The 18,232-nt window shown below is 32.6% G+C and overlaps 1 protein-coding gene across 7 annotated transcripts in view; it reads left to right on the plus strand.

The window, feature by feature from the left end:
- Positions 1–18,232, plus strand: part of LOC148611052 (transcription activator GLI2.S-like) — an 85,643-nt gene that overhangs the window by 60,248 nt on the left and 7,163 nt on the right. For 5 of the 7 annotated variants that reach the window (XM_088591123.1, XM_088591122.1, XM_088591125.1 and 2 more), the window contains 16 exons: positions 485–611; positions 1,724–1,899; positions 2,742–2,777; positions 3,500–3,535; positions 4,497–4,631; positions 6,178–6,387; positions 10,023–10,240; positions 10,865–10,973; positions 11,614–11,756; positions 11,988–12,137; positions 12,406–12,570; positions 14,106–14,267; positions 14,562–14,651; positions 15,118–15,303; positions 15,780–15,900; positions 17,940–18,017. In XM_088591123.1, the coding sequence (XP_088447249.1) occupies positions 485–611; positions 1,724–1,899; positions 2,742–2,777; positions 3,500–3,535; positions 4,497–4,631; positions 6,178–6,387; positions 10,023–10,240; positions 10,865–10,973; positions 11,614–11,756; positions 11,988–12,137; positions 12,406–12,570; positions 14,106–14,267; positions 14,562–14,651; positions 15,118–15,303; positions 15,780–15,900; positions 17,940–18,017 (2,142 nt within the window). The remainder of the gene's footprint in view (positions 1–484; positions 612–1,723; positions 1,900–2,741; positions 2,778–3,499; positions 3,536–4,496; positions 4,632–6,177; positions 6,388–10,022; positions 10,241–10,864; positions 10,974–11,613; positions 11,757–11,987; positions 12,138–12,405; positions 12,571–14,105; positions 14,268–14,561; positions 14,652–15,117; positions 15,304–15,779; positions 15,901–17,939; positions 18,018–18,232) is intronic. The other 2 variants (XM_088591126.1, XM_088591128.1) reach the window with 2 other exon arrangements.

Genomic DNA, 18,232 nt, shown 5'->3' on the forward strand with positions numbered 1-18,232 from the left:
GTATATACTATTAGTCCTGAAGTACCTATACAGTCATCCAATGAGGCTTGAAATGGTGGGGAAATGTAGGGCAGTGCAGAGCATTGTACTGGTTCGATCAGAATTGTATATGAAAGTTTTTAGTCAGTTAACTGCTTTTGTCTATACTGCATCAAAATTATAGAAAAAAAACATGTTTTAGAGAAACAATGTTTATTCAAATCATTTAACATCTATGCTATTTCAAAACAATGATATATATATGTGACATCGAAAGAGAAAGTTATATTCAGTCTATGCATCATTTATAAATATATGAAGGGATGTAATCTTTCTGCAGGTTATCAACTTTTTATTTTTACAAATCTAGGAGAAACATTGCAGAATAAAACTTATAATTTGAATGGTGTGAAATTTTAGCATATATCACATCCACCACAAAACCCTTTATAACATTCTGTGTTTTATATATGTATATTAACATGTAAATGCTGTAATATTTTAGTTCCAGGTCTTAACCTTCCATATCATGTACCTTATCCTATCAACCCACCACTGCCGTTAAATTCTGGAACTCTGGAAGGACGGTATCACTGGCCCCCACCATCACCATATCACCACCCCATACCTGGGTAAGTCTTATGTGATCTCATGATAGAGAGAATAATAATTGGCCCCACTGTTTCACTGCCCTATACCTGGGTAAATGTCATGTGATCTCTTGAGGGTCAATATTACTGGCTTCCATCATTACTATATCACTACCCAATACCATATGATATCTTAAAGGACAGTATCACTGACCCCGACCCCACGATACCACCACCACATACTATGGTAAGTGTCTTCTGATCTCTTAATCGTGACTTGGTTAAATGAGATTCAGTTTCTCCCATTATAAAATCTATAGAAATCTAAGGAAACTTCGAAATGGCAGAAAACAGCTTGCGAAAATTGAGTTACAGCCTGGTTGTTTAAAACTTGCATGCATACATGTATTTTATCACTCACTGAGAATAGGAAAAACATTATGAAAATTATTTACTTTATATTCTCCTTTAGCATCAGGCATATCTAGTTGTACTATGTGTTCTACCCATGTCTTCTCTGTGTTATAAAAATTAAAGGGGTAAATTCACTAACACTAGTTTCAGCCTAATATTTTGCCAAAGTTTCAACTTGCTATTTGAAATTTTCTATTTGCCTATTTTAAAGCTAAAATACTGTCTGAATACTTGTATACAGGAAATACAAGCTGTTGTGTCATAATTTAGTCACAAGGAGAGCAAAAACACTGCTTCTATACAAGATGAGAGGATTGGGGTTTAATCCAAAATATAGAGCACGAGCTATGAACAACAAAATCTCTAGTCAGGAGTTATTGTGATACAGAATGCTGTTTTTGTAGAAAAACCAAAGAGTTCGACAAATGCGCTCTGTATTTTCTACATAAAAATGTTCCATGAAATAAGCTATTTTTACATAATTTGGCTTTATTTTCATCACATGCATGAACAGCAATGAAACTTGGTTTTTAATGAAGGTACATATTCAACTAGTTAATTATGCACTTTTCAAATTCATTTGAAAGACTTTAGTTTTTGGGGCTGATTGTGAAATTTTCTGAACATACTCCTTTGAATTCATAAATTGTTATGCATTGTTTTGATTTATAATAATCTGTGAGGTTAATTAATTCAACTTTATCCATTTATGATCATCACTTTTTTTTTTGTACCTTTAGTTTAGCGACCAGTCCATCCCATTCAGATGTATCTTTACTTAGTATGAGAAGTCAACTTTCCCCCGGTGAGCCTGTGACAAACCTCGCTGCTCGTATTCATCTAGAACAACTTCAACGTCATTACTATCAACAAGGTCCCCTTGGCCAAAGACGCTATAGCCCAGCTAGTTTACCAGGTTTGTAAAGTGATCAAAGATTCAAAAAACAATGTTAGTAATGTGTATTGAGAAAATATTGTGACTTTTGATTGCAAAAATTAAAACTCTCATTCAAAAGTGTACAAATAGGTCAGTAGAATGTTGCCCAATGCCCCATTTTACCTTGAATATACACTACTCAAAAATCATGGTGTCCAATCATGAAAAGACAATACAAAGCTACAGCATAAAACATATATTTCACAACTACATTTCATTTGCTTCATTTTCTACTTGGATATTGTGATGGTAAATTTCATTGGCAGAAATAAGATTGATGGTTACTGAAAGACCAACATCATCTGTAATTCATTTCAATAACTGATGGTCATGAAGGACTTTTTACATCTGTTAACTTGTACATATTTAATAATGTATGTTTAGCAGATGTATTTCTACCAACTTTAATCTGTAGCCGTTTTTCTGTTGTACACCTATTCTGATAAAATTACTGATCTGTTTGCTCATTTCAAAAGAATTCGTGTACATGTAGTGAATGAAAACCTAGGGAATCATCTTTCATGTATACTTACGTTTATGGTTTCTCAGACAGATACATGCATGTTTCTATCAACCCAAGTGTAACGTTGGGATCATGATACTGGTAAATCATCTAAACATGTAGTATGATATATTCTGAAACATATCCTCCAGTAGTCATATCATATCTCTGATGATTGATACAGAATCAAAGCCTATTTTGTCATATAATACTGTCACGAACTTGGGTTTGTTTAGAAGGTTAAATGTTATACAAGAAAACATGATCAGCCATCTTTAATTCTGTCTGTATGATTGATTCATAATTTTTTACATTTCAGATTATGATAGATATAGACAGGCATTATTAGACCGAGGTTTGTAGTTGTTTTAGACAGGAGGGGATTTGTTAGGGTCTAAAAAGTGTCCTCTACTACAGAGATTCCTACCATCATTAACAGTGATACATGGTCTACATGAAGACTCCCAGTCCTATTGGTCACAGCATCCAGTACTTTGATTCTTAAAACACCACATATTATTATTATTTTTTTTTTTTTTCAGTACTTACTTTTAAAAGTAATATGAGCCCAGCCTTTTAGAAATATAGGTTTTTGGTTTACCAGTATTCATACCTAAATTCTGTCTCTGTACTATCCTTTGTTGTTAAGAACATGTACCTGTACTGTCATCACTGCTGTTATATTGGTCCAATAAGTCCTGGTCAGTCTTGTGTTAACTGGTCGTAGGATATTTCATCAAATAAGGATAACATACATTATCAGTTACTAAAGAATCTTTTGATTTTTGCTTTTAGTTGATGGCAAGAGATTTCTATATTACTAATCAGCAATACTGATACACAGACCAACAATATAAAAGCAACCAACCATAGAGTGGGCTAGCCATACACAAATATTATACAAATTTAAAGGTCAACCCCACCTGCTCTTTCAAAACAAATCTTGTGATAAATGTACATAAGTTTTGGTTTTCTTTTTTATTTGAACAAAATTAAAATTTTGGAAGATAAAAAACTGTCTTTGAAACCTTGATCATGTCTTGAAAGTAAAACGTATTTTTATGTTTTTATCCTTAGAATACATGAGGTTGTCCCAAACATTTGGATACCAAGGTGAGATAAGGTCTTAACACTGCTTTTGATAGCTGAGGCTGTTTTGGGAATTTTACACTAACATAAATTGCTATCATCATTCATTCAAATACTGCACAGAAGTTCATCAAGGATGGTAGTTGTGTGGATTTTTCACAGTCATAATGTGATTTTTTCTGAGTGAAAAAGCATTACTTGATCATATGATTGTTAGCTAACTGTATTAGGTTGCACTTTGTTGTATGGACCTCCTCCTCAGAGAGGAGCATTGTTGTAGATAATTCCCATTGAGGTAGGGTAACGAAAAAGAAAAGGTATCTTATATTTAATGTTTAACAAAAGAGATCCAGAAACTGAAAATAGTCACACAACAAAATAACAAATGTTTGTAATAAGGGAAGAGACATCAGACATATACTAAAGATGTAAGATGTTTTTTTTAATTTGTACATATGGATATGTAGCAGAAATGGATGCTTTTCTATGAGAGAATAGCCATCTGTGTCTATAGCCACTAGCCCTATGCCCAAGTCTAGTAAAATTTGATTCAGGCTAGTGGAAATTTGCTTACTTATAAAGGAAAGATTGATTCTGTTTAATATGTGAACAAGTTATTTAGACTGGGATATTGTAGTGTTACTCAAGTTTAATAACTATAAATAATTTGAAGATACATTGACTGCTTCATTCTGTTTACATGATGAATTCTTTTATATCTGCTTTTAATCATTCTTTTATTCTGATATCTATGTAATAGTTACACTATCTGTATCAGTTAAGTTATAATGATGCTAATTATACCCATTTTCGTGTGGAATTCAATTGTAACCACAAATAAACATTGACTATGCTGGTTTTCAGAATTTAATTATATATTAAAGTCGTTTGTTGAGGAAATCTTTAATTATAATAATGCATGATTTTGCCAAAGATTGATGTTTTAGATTTTAGGTGAATTTTACTGAGAACTGACTTTTTTCAGGTTATCCAAGTGGCCCTGGTTCCTTATATGGAGACTATCCACCTAGTCATGCATCTCAAAGTGGGCGGAGCATGTTTGGAGATATCCCTCCTACTCCAGGTAGTGGTAGCATTACACTGCCTGGTTCTGTAGAAAGTTAGTATCAAATATTCATCTAGAAGTTGTAAGCTATATGATCATTCCAAAAAGTGTTTGTCATAAACTGAAGTAGGCTTAGCTGGTTTTGTAATTAGAGAAAGAAGTTGAAACTACCAATGTGCTGATGAAAATGGGGTTAATTTACGGACAAAAATTTGTTCAAGAACATATAAACTGACAAAAACAAGCTGCAAGAAAGACAAAAATAAAAATACACATAGAGATGAGCAGTCTATTTCCCATCAAAATACCAGGTGATGACCTATTCTTCCTGAGCACATCTCCAAATGAAACAGTTTTTTATCCTTGCCGGTCTTTCTAGTACTCTCATACTAAACAATACATAACTATGCCATGTCAGTTTCATACCTGGCACAGTAAGTTCAACGAGCCAAGTCAAATACATTTGAAACAAAATGGTTATACGTTAAATGTTGTGGCTTAATGGGAAAAAAATCTAAATACAGTGAAACATCTCCAAACCGGCCACCACTGGGACAAGAAAAAATATCCGGTTTATAGGGGTGGCTGGTTTTGTGAAAAATAGCAATGCATTTTAAGAGCTGTTTCCATTAATGTGTTCTATAATCTTATACCTTGTCAACTCAACACTTTTGGCCTTTTATTACATTTCAAAGCTTGCATCTTTCGTAAATGATTTGATTTTACAAACGGTACTGCCGACAAAATTATGTTCAAGGTTTTCAAAGAATGTGTATTAAAGATCAAAGGGCTATTGATGGTAATTAATTATTTGTATTGTTTTTGTATATTACCTATCAACAAAGTCTAATAATTTCACCCCTATGTTGTTTTGGCTTGGGTACAGGTCACATTAATTGACAGTTAAAAGATCGTAAAGATCGTACTATTAAATGACCCCAGTTGCCTGACATGTGTACACACCAATTAACAGCCAACCAGTGACAAAATGTAATGTCTGGATTAAATTTGTTGATTAAACTACTGTCCCCTTCAGTTATCATCTGTCCACTGATGAAATGCAAACCAATCAATGAATGAATTATTAATTACGTAATTACACAATCATTTACAGTTTTGTTAACACATTTATTACAGGTGAAAAATAACTGGGCGGCCGTAATTGAGAGGTTGTTTTTTTTTTTTTTTTTAATATATAACTAAAACTGTGAACAACCGGCCAATGTACGGTTTTAGGGGGTGGCCAGTCTATTGAAGACAAAACACATAGGTTTTAAGGTATATCGGCCGGAATTTTGAAAACGGCCGGTTTGAAGGGAAGACCGGTTTTCTGAGGGTCCAGTTCGGAGAAGTTTCACTGTAAGTTTTAAAAAAAAACTAATACCACATTTACTTCAAAACCTCTATAAACATTTTTTTCAAAAACACATTTTACAGAAGAAACAGTGATATATTATTTAGAATGGTGAATAATTTGTCACTTACAAAATAATATCACATGGTAAAAATTCCATATAATTTTTATATGGATAAAAGCGATGAATTGATTAGTGAATCCTTTATTATTTATTACCTATAATCTTATTTTCTCAACCTTCAGGTTCTCGACTGACCAGCCCTAGACCAAGTATAACTGGTATTGGTAAAAACAGCAGGAAGAGGGCATTATCTCACTCCCCTATCTCAGATTACCTTGACATTCAGAGCTTGACAAGAAGTTCTGAAGGCTCCTTACATTTCACACCCTATATGCACCAGAATAATTCTAGAAGTTCAAGTGCCAGTGGATCTTATGGCCATCTCTCTGCAGGTAATTATATGTGGACTAGTTTTTATACCCCACCACACAAAGTGCCTAGATATTAATATGTGATACCCTCTAAAATGTTGCATATCTCTCTGTGCCCTGATAGTTTCTTAGATGATAACTTTAGAAAATATTGGAGGATCTTTTTTCAAACTTAGTTTAGTTATTGAGTACAATAAAAAAAACAGGTCAAGTCCAAATTTAAGTTTGATCAGATTATTTACACAAAAAGTTATGGCTGTTTTAAATTTTGTTTTGCAACATGGCGGAGTATCATTTAGTGCTCCATTAGATACCCAATTTTTAAAATTCTAATGTTCTGAATGTAGTCATATTAATTTTTTTTATTAAAAGAACAGTAAGGATTTACTGCTATTACACGGCTACCCCAAAATTTCCAAATCTTGACTAATAAAAATACTTTTATGCAATATGTATGGTACTACAACCAGTAATTTGATGTGTCTTGTTTTTTTATTTTAGAAAGTAAAACATGATAACAATTTTGTGTAGGTCTAACTATAGAAATAATGTTGAAGATTTTCTGTCATTCTTGAATCAGTTCAGCACAAAGAAACATACACAGTAAAATCAAAATGATCAAATTGTGATCAATGTTAAAATAAGTAATTGATATTTAGTGAGTTGTAAAGTGAACAGAAAGAAAAAAAGAAAGTATATTGACCCCAGTACAATAATAGTACTTTGTGTCTGCTTCAATGATGAAAGCAATTCTCTGATGTAAAACAAACCCTGAAGTCATCTCTTTAACCAGCCTTATAGAACACACAGTAGTATCATTGTGGTAAAGTCACTTGTACTTCACAGTTTCGTAATAGGCCTTTTAAGAGTATGTCAGTCCATGAATCATTTTGAAATCTGTTTCTATTTCTGTTCATGTCACTTGTGATAGTGCAATGGAAGGGCACACAGTAATTGGCCTTAGATTTCTCAGGTTTGCTCTGGTTATCTCCCTTTGGAGTTATGGAATGTGTGCTACAAAGATACAAACTTTGGTCATTTTTTCATGGAATATATTTCATGATAATTGATTAGAATAGAAGATCATCAAAATTTCCCTCCATTTCAACAAGGAATATTTTTTCTTCATACTTACATCTGCTCAATGAATTTGAAAATGGTGATTATGTCTTATGGAAAAGGTCAGTGAAAAAATATGCAAGCACTGCAACTTCTATGTAAGTGCATAATGATTATATTGACTGCTACATAATGAAGTACCTGATTAAAGTCCATGTTTTATATTTGTTATAAAATCCCCCATGGTAGATACAGGTATGAACAGAGACATATAATGACACTTTTGATGATTAACGACCTAATTTATTATCAGATGTGTCAATCACTTGTATTTTACTTTGATATTTACCTGACGGACCAAGCTTCCCCGACTATATTTCTTTATGCAGTAGTACATTTTTAGCCTTGAACCAAATTTGGTCATTTTTACAATTTTTTAAGGAATTCTTAATCTTTTATTTTTAAACCAAAAGTTAAATGATACTTAAAAATTATATCTCACATAATCTGTATGATAATATGAAATATAAATGATAAATTTAGCCATACATGTATAGATTCATAATAATACTATAATGTGTATATGTTGTCTTGTAAAAGAAGTGTATTTACTTGTGTTTATATCAAACTAAAGTTAAAAATTTGGAGGTGGGTCTTTTTGTTTTTTGTTTTTTCTAACACTAGCAGTTTTGTCAACATTTTTTTCTTCATGTGTTTACAAAGGCTACTTAAAATAACATTTTTGCCCACATGAATAACCAACAACAACAGGCAATTTAGTACTGTGTGTCAGGAAATGTTTACATGTATCCAAACAAATAAATGGTAGCTATTTAACTCCACTCTTATTATTCTATGGATCATGTATAATTCCTTAAGTTAACAAGTAGTATTTTTATATAGCTTTTTTGTAGCTTTTTTTGTAATAAGTCACTTACGAAAACAGTCATTGCTTAATTTGATTAAAATGGTTGATGGTAGTAATCTTTCCAAAATCTAAACCTTTTCATATTATATACTCGATAATCATGTTTCTTTAGATTTGACGAATAAGTGTTTATGAGGAGTTTCACTGACATTTACTTTACTCAGCATCCATTCGTATTCAAACTAATTGCAGTTTACTTGGGTGCATTTTTATTAATGCATTTGCAGTCATGTTAAGAATTCCATTTCAAGTACCAGTGCCATTATTTCTGGTTTTGTGATTCTATTTTCATACTGTGTTAAGAGTTAGATAACTGAAGCTATCATTTAGTTCAAAGATCTAATTGGTTTTTGATGGTTGTGATGCCAAGAAAATACAACTTCCCAAGATGATGGTATTATCAGCTGGCAATTAGAAAAAAAATATTTAGTGGCATATTGTAAACCATGGACAATGAAGCAAATTGGAATACTTTGTGTAATTGTTCTTGCACATTAAAGAAATATGACCTCATAGAATGAAGTTTTGAACTCTCTTATATATTGTTGATATGCAATATAAATGGCAAACAACAGAAATAATGGTGATATAGATTTATGTAACATTTACCTGTTTTAGTGTAGCCCACCTTTCTAACTGAAAAATACTTTAAAGAATTCCAAACATTTCTGTATAAGTTGCTGATATTTCAATGGGCATGTAGTCTTATTGAAAACTTAATAGAACTTTAACAAAGAGTTATTTCAAATCCCTAAAACAATCCAATCCATTCTATCCTTATATTAGTATATGCCCGTACAGTGATAGACTTATCAGCTGTTTCGTATCAGTTTTCTGTAAAGCAGAGTCTGGTAGTTTTTACACAGATTACTGTTTATGTAATTTACATATTTCCAAGTGTAAATTAATCATTTATCAAAATCATGCTGACAGTTTCTTACATTCCTAAGTTAGTTTAGGTGAAGAAATGTGGAAATCGTATTCAAAAAATGTTTTTAGAGTATTTTTATCTTTTTTCCATGGTTGTGTTTCTTATGAGTCATAGAGTGTATATGTTTATATATATATAGTGAGATATTACCAACTTACTTAATACATTGATTATATTCTTCCTTGTCATGGATGAATTATTCAACAGCAATGTACTTTATGTTGACAATTTTAAAAGGGCAGACCTTACATGATAATGGAGAAGTCATAAATTGAATTGTTATTCCTTTACATCTTTTACCTTGAAACAATAATAAGTCAGCAACTGTGGGATTGTTGAATCAAGGTTAAGGAAAGTAGCTACTTAAATTTGTTAAATATAGAATTTTTTAAAGCATGGCTGTATTAATATAAATTGAGATACTTTGGTATCTCCAATACTGCTAGTGATGCTTTGTTTCTGTGACTAGCATCTGTCTTCTAAAACAGACTACAATTTTTAAAAAATAAGAAGAATTTGTTGATAAATTTGATGAACAAATGTGCAAGAAAAGATGAATTATGTAGCTAACAGGGCTTACATCTGGTTTGGAAAAGAATAACTTTATGTAAAGTATTGTCTAGTTGAACAAAATGATGAGGGATCCATAATAAATATAGTCTTATCAGCCATCTTGATATGTGTACACATACTTGTTCAACTGAAATATTTAATTTAATTAATTTAATTTTGTTTCAGCTTCTCTTGGTACTGCTAGTCCTGCTCATCAACAGCACCCACACAATCCTTACATACGACAGCCTCAAGGTGGCAGTATACCTGGATCTCCATTCATCTACCCCATGATCCCTCCTATGATGGGGCACAGTAGTAAATTACCCCCATCTGGACCCCCTATGATGCCAGCTACCTCACAACACATGATGCACCAGATGCCACCTAAACCAGAACCTTCTGTAAGTTACTTTACAGATTCTGAGTGGTGGCATTTTTGTCATTTCTCTAACAGCTTAAAATTTCAACTACTGCTTTGATAAGATTTGCTAGTGGATTGGGGGATCTAGTCTACATTAAATATCAATTCTTGTTATTGAACTTTTGTTGAAATAATGCGTCATCCTGAATTATCATTGGCAGATTCAGATATTTCAAAAGGGGAGAGGGTTCTGACTGGTGTACAGGGTTTGATGTTAACTTTTTCTTGTTAGGTAGCCCACAGGACTTTCTGATAGATAAGTAACATAGTCCTCAAAATTATTTTGAGGTCCTGTACTAAGAACTTATAAAATTTTAAGAGCTAATTTAGGTAGCCCCAAGGACTACCAATTAAAATTTCAAGGTAGTCCTCTCTCAAATTAGAAGGCACAGGACTACCTGACTACTGTTGGTGTTGAACCCTGGTGTAAGGTAGGCCCACTCCTGTGATTTCCTGTTATTTTCTAAATAACTAACCAAACTTTTTTAGCATAGAGGAGGGCAGCTCCCTGACCCGCTTTGAATCAATCTAGATCAAGAAACTGTTCAAATCATTGGTCAAGGGGGAGATAACTTGATAACAAACAATTATTTTTGTATTACAGCCACAAATTTCCACAACAACGAAGGAAGCAGGGAGCAGTGTTGTTAGTAGTACTGTTGATCAAACTCTGGAGGTCAAGAAATCGAAGGTCAAGAAAGAAAATGACTCTAGTAAGAGTTCCTAATGGATATTATAATTTGATATGCTGATTTTATAGGCTTTCATAGTTCTGATTGCTTGTTTAATGAGAAGTCAAGATACTGCAATGATTTATCTGTATAAGATTACCTTTTAGAAGAGGCCAATGCATCCATGGGCCAAAATTAGATAATTGTTCTGACTATTTTAAGTGACTGTCAATGTATCCTATGATATGGATGTGGAGTAAAATTTATCTGACAATTTATTTTAGAGTTTCTAGTGTGTTTTTTTATGTGATTTATTTACCATTGCAGTAAATTACAGACTAATATTCATTTCTTAGAAAAACATGAGTGAACTGTAATGTATGATATTTTGTTAAAATCAAATTTGGCATGTGCAACCCACTGCCTGTGTCTTCATAAAATCCTCTTAATGCTTAAATTCACAGCTTCTAATTAAGGGTAAGATTGATGATGTGAATGCCAAGTTAATCTCTGCAATTAATTACCAACTAATGTCAGCATTTTGAACTAGTTCCAGTCAGGATCAAAGGGGAGATAACTGGATTTTAAAGAAGTTTTTTTGTATAAATTGCACTGCTGACCATTGAATTCCTTTAAAAAAAAAAAAAAAGATGTTTTGTAAGATATATATAAAATATTTTAGGATTTGATGATTGTGATGATGATGACAAAGTTGACAAGAAACCAGACCATATACCTCAGGAGGGGGAACCAGACTTTATTGAGACAAACTGCCACTGGGAAGGATGTACTAAGGAGTTTGATTGTCAGGATGATCTTGTTAAGGTATGTCCTTCTTGATTCAATCATATTTGTTTTAGAACATGGTATTCCAGTTTCTAACTTTTTGTATTATCATATTATGTTTATAGATAGAAAATAAAACAAGAAATAAATTTGCTATTTCATTGAAATTAGCAAAATCTTAATAATACAACTTGAGTGAAAACATGAGAATACAGCTAATTAAAGATCTAATTATAATTCTAATTTTTGAAATTATTTATAACTTTGTAGCACATCAACATTGACCATATACAGGCCAATAAGAAATCATTTGTGTGTCGATGGAAGGAGTGTAACAGGGAAGAGAAGCCATTTAAAGCTCAGTATATGTTAGTGGTTCACATGAGACGTCATACGGGAGAAAAACCTCACAAGTGTACTGTAAGTTAACAGGACATTATATTTCTATTTATGATGAAAGATTTACAAATTTAACACAAAGTTAGGTTGTTTTATTTTTTAGAGTGAAGGAATAGGAAAGTTTGAAATAAACAATGATTGAACATGCTTTGGAGAATCCTGTCTTCTGTCTTAAAAAATTTAAAATCTATAATCTTAACCTAATATTCTCATCCTTAAAATCATTGATATCTGCCCTGTAGTCAGTACCAAAGTCAGTCAATCAAAATTAAATTATTTCTTTTTTCAGTTTGAAGGATGTTCTAAGGCATACTCTAGATTGGAGAATTTAAAAACCCATCTCAGATCTCATACTGGGGAGAAACCCTACATGTGTGAATTTCCTGGTTGTACTAAGGCCTTCAGTAATGCTTCTGATAGGGCTAAACATCAAAACAGGACTCATTCTAATGCTGTAAGTATTTGTTTATATTCAAGCAAAGCTGTCAGAGATGTAAAATATGGTTGTAGGATTGTAGGAATTTTCAATAATTAATACATTGCCAAAGCTGTACAACTCTTACACATTTTGATTGAAAGTAGTAGTGTTTAACTAGTTAGCCATTCACAGTGTTGAACTAGTAAGTCATTCACAATGTTTAACTATTGAGTCATTCACACTGTTGAACTAGTAAGTCATTCACAGGGTTGAACTAGTAAGTCATTCACAGTGTTGAACTAGTAAGTCATTCACACTGTTGAACTAGTAAGTCATTCACACTGTTGAACTAGTAAGTCATTCACTCTATTTAACTAGTAAGTCATTCACAGTGTTGAACTAGTAAGTCATTCACACTGATGAACTAGTAAGTCATTCACAGTGTTGAACTAGTAAGTCATTCACACTGTTGAACTAGTAAGTCATTCACTCTATTTAACTAGTAAGTCATTCACACTGTTGAACTAGTAAGTTATTCACACTGTTGAACTAGTAAATCATTCACACTGATGAACTAGTAAGTCATTCACACTGATGAACTAGTAAGTCATTCACACTGTTGAACTAGTAAGCCATTCACTCTATTTAACTAGTAAGTCATTCACAGTGTTGAACTAGTAAGTCATTCACACTGTTGAACTAGTAAGTCATTCACACTGTTGAACTAGTAAGTCATTCACTCTATTTAACTAGTAAGTCATTCACTCTATTTAACTAGTAAGTCATTCACAGTGTTTAACTAGTAAGTCATTCACACTGATGAACTAGTAAGTCATTCACACTGTTGAACTAGTAAGTCATTCACACGGATGAACTAGTAAGTCATTCACTCTATTTAACTAGTAAGTCATTCACAGTGTTGAACTAGTAAGTCATTCACTCTATTTAACTAGTAAGTCATTCACTCTATTTAACTAGTAAGTTATTCACACGGATGAACTAGTAAGTCATTCACTCTATTTAACTAGCAAGTCATTCACAGTGTTGAACTAGTAAGTCATTCACAGTGTTGAGCTAGTAAGTCATTCACACTGTTGAACTAGTAAGTCATTCACAGTGTTGAACTAGTAAGTCATTCACAATGTTGTTATGAAACAGTATTTTTGTCCCCTGCCGCTACACAGAAGGAGACGTAGAAATATTTATCTGTCCATCTGTCTGATCACACTTGTAGATACAACTTCTCTGAAACAGCTTGATGGACTTTGTTTGTCACCATTTGTAGTTGATCATATTGCGTCACCTTTTGATTCATCAAATTTTACAGGATTTCTTGGACTTTTGTACTTTTTTTTTTGCTGGCCAAGGGACAAATGGCTACTAGTTGCTCATCTTTTGATTTTTATACCTCTGCCTTTACAGTAAAAAATTCCTTGTTTGAATTTGTTAAAGATGGTATTAAAGAGTTGTAATTGGAAACTTACACCCAGATAGAAATGTTAACCAAGAAATCTGCATGAAAAATTCCAGTTCTTTTACCAATATTTTTATGATTCTCTATTTTACTACAGAAACCATATGTATGTAAAGCTGCTGGATGTACTAAACGTTATACTGACCCAAGCTCTCTACGGAAACATGTTAAAACTGTGCATGGTCCTGATTTCTATGCTAATAAAAAACATAAAGGAGATGGTTCTTGTAAAAAGGAAATGAAAGAGGAATGTGATCAGGTATTTTTAGATATGTCTTAATTCAAATATATAATTCAGTAATACATCATTCCTTTAAATTAGCTCAGGAAAATGTATCCATTTGGAGCTATATGTTTCACTGAGTAGGACTTCTTTATTTAGATTATTCCATAGCCTTGAAAGTTTTCTTAAAATAGCTATACTTTTATTGATTTATTGTAAACAGATTGGTGCTTCATTGTTTCTAAAAATTCACCTGGCTAGTAACTTAGCAAAATTACTGAACTTTTATATTTAAAAAAAATGAAAATATGAATGACTGAATATTTTTAGGACCAAGAAAAAGAAGAAGGAAACAAGAAAATGGAAGAATGTCTCACTGTGACACCACTTCAAGCTGCTGGTGAAAGGAGGAGATCACAGGTAAGTGCTCTGTACCCTGTCTGCCCATCTGTGTGTCTGCCCACAATCCTCCTAAACTGCTTAAGGGCTTTTGAAGAATTGTTTTAGGAAGTTATTGCATCATATGTTGATGTGCATTAATGAGTATGACTCCAAAGGCAGATGGTACAACTTTAGTAATCTTAAAACTCAACTCAAAAACAGCTCAATTTAAGGAATTGATGAAATTTTATGAGAAGGTAAGGCACCCTATAATGATTGTTGGAGTACAAAGGGGGATAATCCAATTTAATGAAGTTGGTATATTCGCTTAGTGGACTTGCTCACAGTATTTTAGCTTTAGCTTAAAGTTACTACATGTACCATCTAATGCATGTACATCTTTTTTATCTGCTATGTACATTACCATAAAGATTTAAGTCGGAGCAAAAGTTGTGTAGCAAATTCCATGGTAAACATTGATTTTTGTTTTTTGTTTTTTTTTAAGGATAATGTTGGCAGTGCAGTGACCCAACAGATGTCACCACAGAACAGTCCAGAGGTCAATGTTACATGTAATATCCAGCCTGACCTGATAGAGGATCATATTGGTACACAGATATCTGTATCAGAACATGGAGGTTTGGAAGAGGAGGAGGATGAGGTTGATATACCTGAACCTAATGAAGCAGATGTAAGGATTTTTATGGATGTGAAATATTATTTTGATGGATATTAATAAGTATTGCCATTTATTTTCACAAATACTTATTGTGAGTTAGGATGTCAATCTAATTTCGCGACTATTTATTTTTATTACTAAAACTCCCTCAAAGATATATTCTAGTATAATGAGAACTTTACTTGATAATATATTTTAATATGATTTTTTGCTATGCCTATGATGGATGGAGCTCAATGTCATATTTTAGACAAAACAGCCCCTCAGCACTTGTGCAATCGTCTACTTCTGTCAGAATATTTTTTAGCTGTTCATCATAATTCTGGTCTTACATTCGACATATGTAGGATGTCACTGATGCTCCTTCCATAATCATTTTTCTTTTTTTTTTCTTGCTAGCTTGCTAGCTTGTTAGCTTGTTAGCTTAAGTATGAAGGGTTACAATATTCTTACATGTGTGGTATCCTGAGATTTATTGTATGTTACAGATTCCTGGCAGTGGGGGTTCAGTCGTGGCCAGAACTAACAGACTAAATATACAGAGAAATATGCAGAATAAAAGACTGGTAGGCAAAGCTCCTTTACCGACAATCTCAAGTCAAGAAAATAGTAAGTTTCATGATCGTGAGAAACATAGAGCAATTCATATTTATCAATCACCATAAATGTGTAATGTACAACTGTTGAAAATGATCGAAAATTAAATTATTGAATGGAACAACTATCACACCATAAAAACAGAAATCCAAAGAAAGTTCCATTTCAGATGCAGTTCTGATAATCTATAAAAGTTATGATTATTAGAAAGTCTTAAAAATCACTTGAACATTGAATGTTCAAATGTTTGTTGAAAATAGATTATTAGGATATTTTGGTTTATTTGGTGCCCCGTGTAAATTTAAAGTTAAACTCACCAAAATATAACGTATGCAAATATTTAGACTGCCAATATATACTGAATATCACATGTCAAAATCTGTATTGCATGCTGTATGAACCCAAAACTCCTATATGATCCCAAGGGCCACCGGCCCACGGGTGATATAGGTCGAGGGGTGGTACAGCAAGTGATACAGATTTTAACATGTGATGTTCATTATATCATATATTTCAACCATACTTCTAGTAAAACTATGGTCTGTAAAGAGGTGTGATATAGGGTATGTGACATAAGACAGACAATATAGGGTTTAACCAAACACTTCTAATGCATATATAAAAAAGTGGTATTTTAAGGTAAATATATGATATACATGTATATCTGTACATTATCATTGTTGACTGACCAATGTGTTGTTTTGTTTACCTATAGTAACCACTGTTAACCTTGATAAAAATATATTATAAATGTATCTAACTTTTTTTTTAAATTTTTAGCTCACCTGGCCAAAGGCCATGTGAGCTATTGCCATCACTTGGCATCGGTCGTCGTCGTCGTCCTTTGTCATCATTAACAATTATACAAAACTCTTCTCCTCTGAAACTACTTGACTAATTAGTACCAAACTTGGTGTGAATGTTCCTTGGGGTATCCTGCAAAGAACTGATGTGGGGATTTTTGATTCGTCAAAAAACATGGCCGCTGTTACTAAAAATAGAACACAGGGGTCAGACAGTAGTTTTTTGCATATATCTCCTAAACTGTTAGGTTTAGCTGAATTGTGATGTGGGTTAAAGTGTTTAGCATGATGAGATCTATCTCTGGTCAAATTTTGGTTTTAATCCGTTAAGCCATGTTTGAGTTATTGCCCCTTTTCAACGATTTTTGCTATTTTTAATGTTATTTCTTTTCAAAATCTTTTCCTCTGACATGACTTGACCAATTGAAACCAAACTTGGTATGAATGTTCCTTGGGGTATACTGCATAGAACTGACATGGGGATTTTTGATTCGTCAAAAAACATGGCCACCATTACTAAAAATAGAACATATGGGTCAGACAGTAGTTTTTCACATATATCTCCTAAACTGTTAGGTTTATCCAAATTCTTTCAGCAGCTGAAATAATCCATATTATTAGGACTACAAGAGTCTTCAGACTCCTTGTAAGAGTTATTGACCTTGAAAGGGGAAAAATGACTTTTTTTTAAAGTTTTCAGTCAATATCTTGAAAACTTTCAATTGTTGAAAAGATCTTGTGATAGCACTACCAAAGACTTCTTCAGTCAAAATTGTTGGACAACATCTTGTTTAATTTATTGCCTTTGAAAGGCAAAATTCAAGAAGGTTAGCAATTCAGGCTCCTGGGAGCCTATTGTTTAATTTTTTATCTTTTTTTTTATTATTTTATCTAGAAAAACTGGAGCAATTTATCTGTAACTGGTAGAACTAGAATTAGATGGATTGTTTTTACTCTGATGGAAAGGTCAAAATTAAACACACCAAATTTAAATATGCACATTTTGTAAGAACATTGTTAAAATAAACGACACAAAAATATCCCAATTAAGGTAATATTGACAAACCAATTTTTGAAATAAAATGTTGTGTACTTAGATTGGTATTGCACAGTGAATATTCATTGTCTTCTACAGTTGAAGCAATGACCCAAAAGAATTGAATTTGGGGAAATTAACATCTGTATTTATTCTCATGTATTAGTTTATCTCTTTAGGCATATACTCAGTTTATTTTGTGAATATTTTAGTTAATCAAATGTCAGAGTTCACTGACCTGAAATCTCTCCAGAAGAAACCACAGCACAAAAGTATCACTGATCTCAAAAGTGAGTAATTTAATCAAAGTACCACTGATCCCAAAACTGAGTTATGTGACATAAAGTATCACTGATCTCAAAAGTAAGTTAAGTGACGAAAGTATCACTGATCTCAAAAGTAAGTTATATGACCAAAGTATTACTGATCTCAAAACTTAAGTTACATGACTAAAAGTATCACTGATCTCAAAAATAAGTTTTGTCATCAAAGTATCACTGATCTT

The sequence above is a fragment of the Perna viridis genome, chromosome 7 (genome assembly GCF_037379345.1).
Source record: "Perna viridis isolate PV_CMFRI_1.1 ecotype Kerala chromosome 7, ASM3737934v1, whole genome shotgun sequence".
In the NCBI taxonomy this organism is placed as follows: domain Eukaryota; kingdom Metazoa; phylum Mollusca; class Bivalvia; order Mytilida; family Mytilidae; genus Perna; species Perna viridis.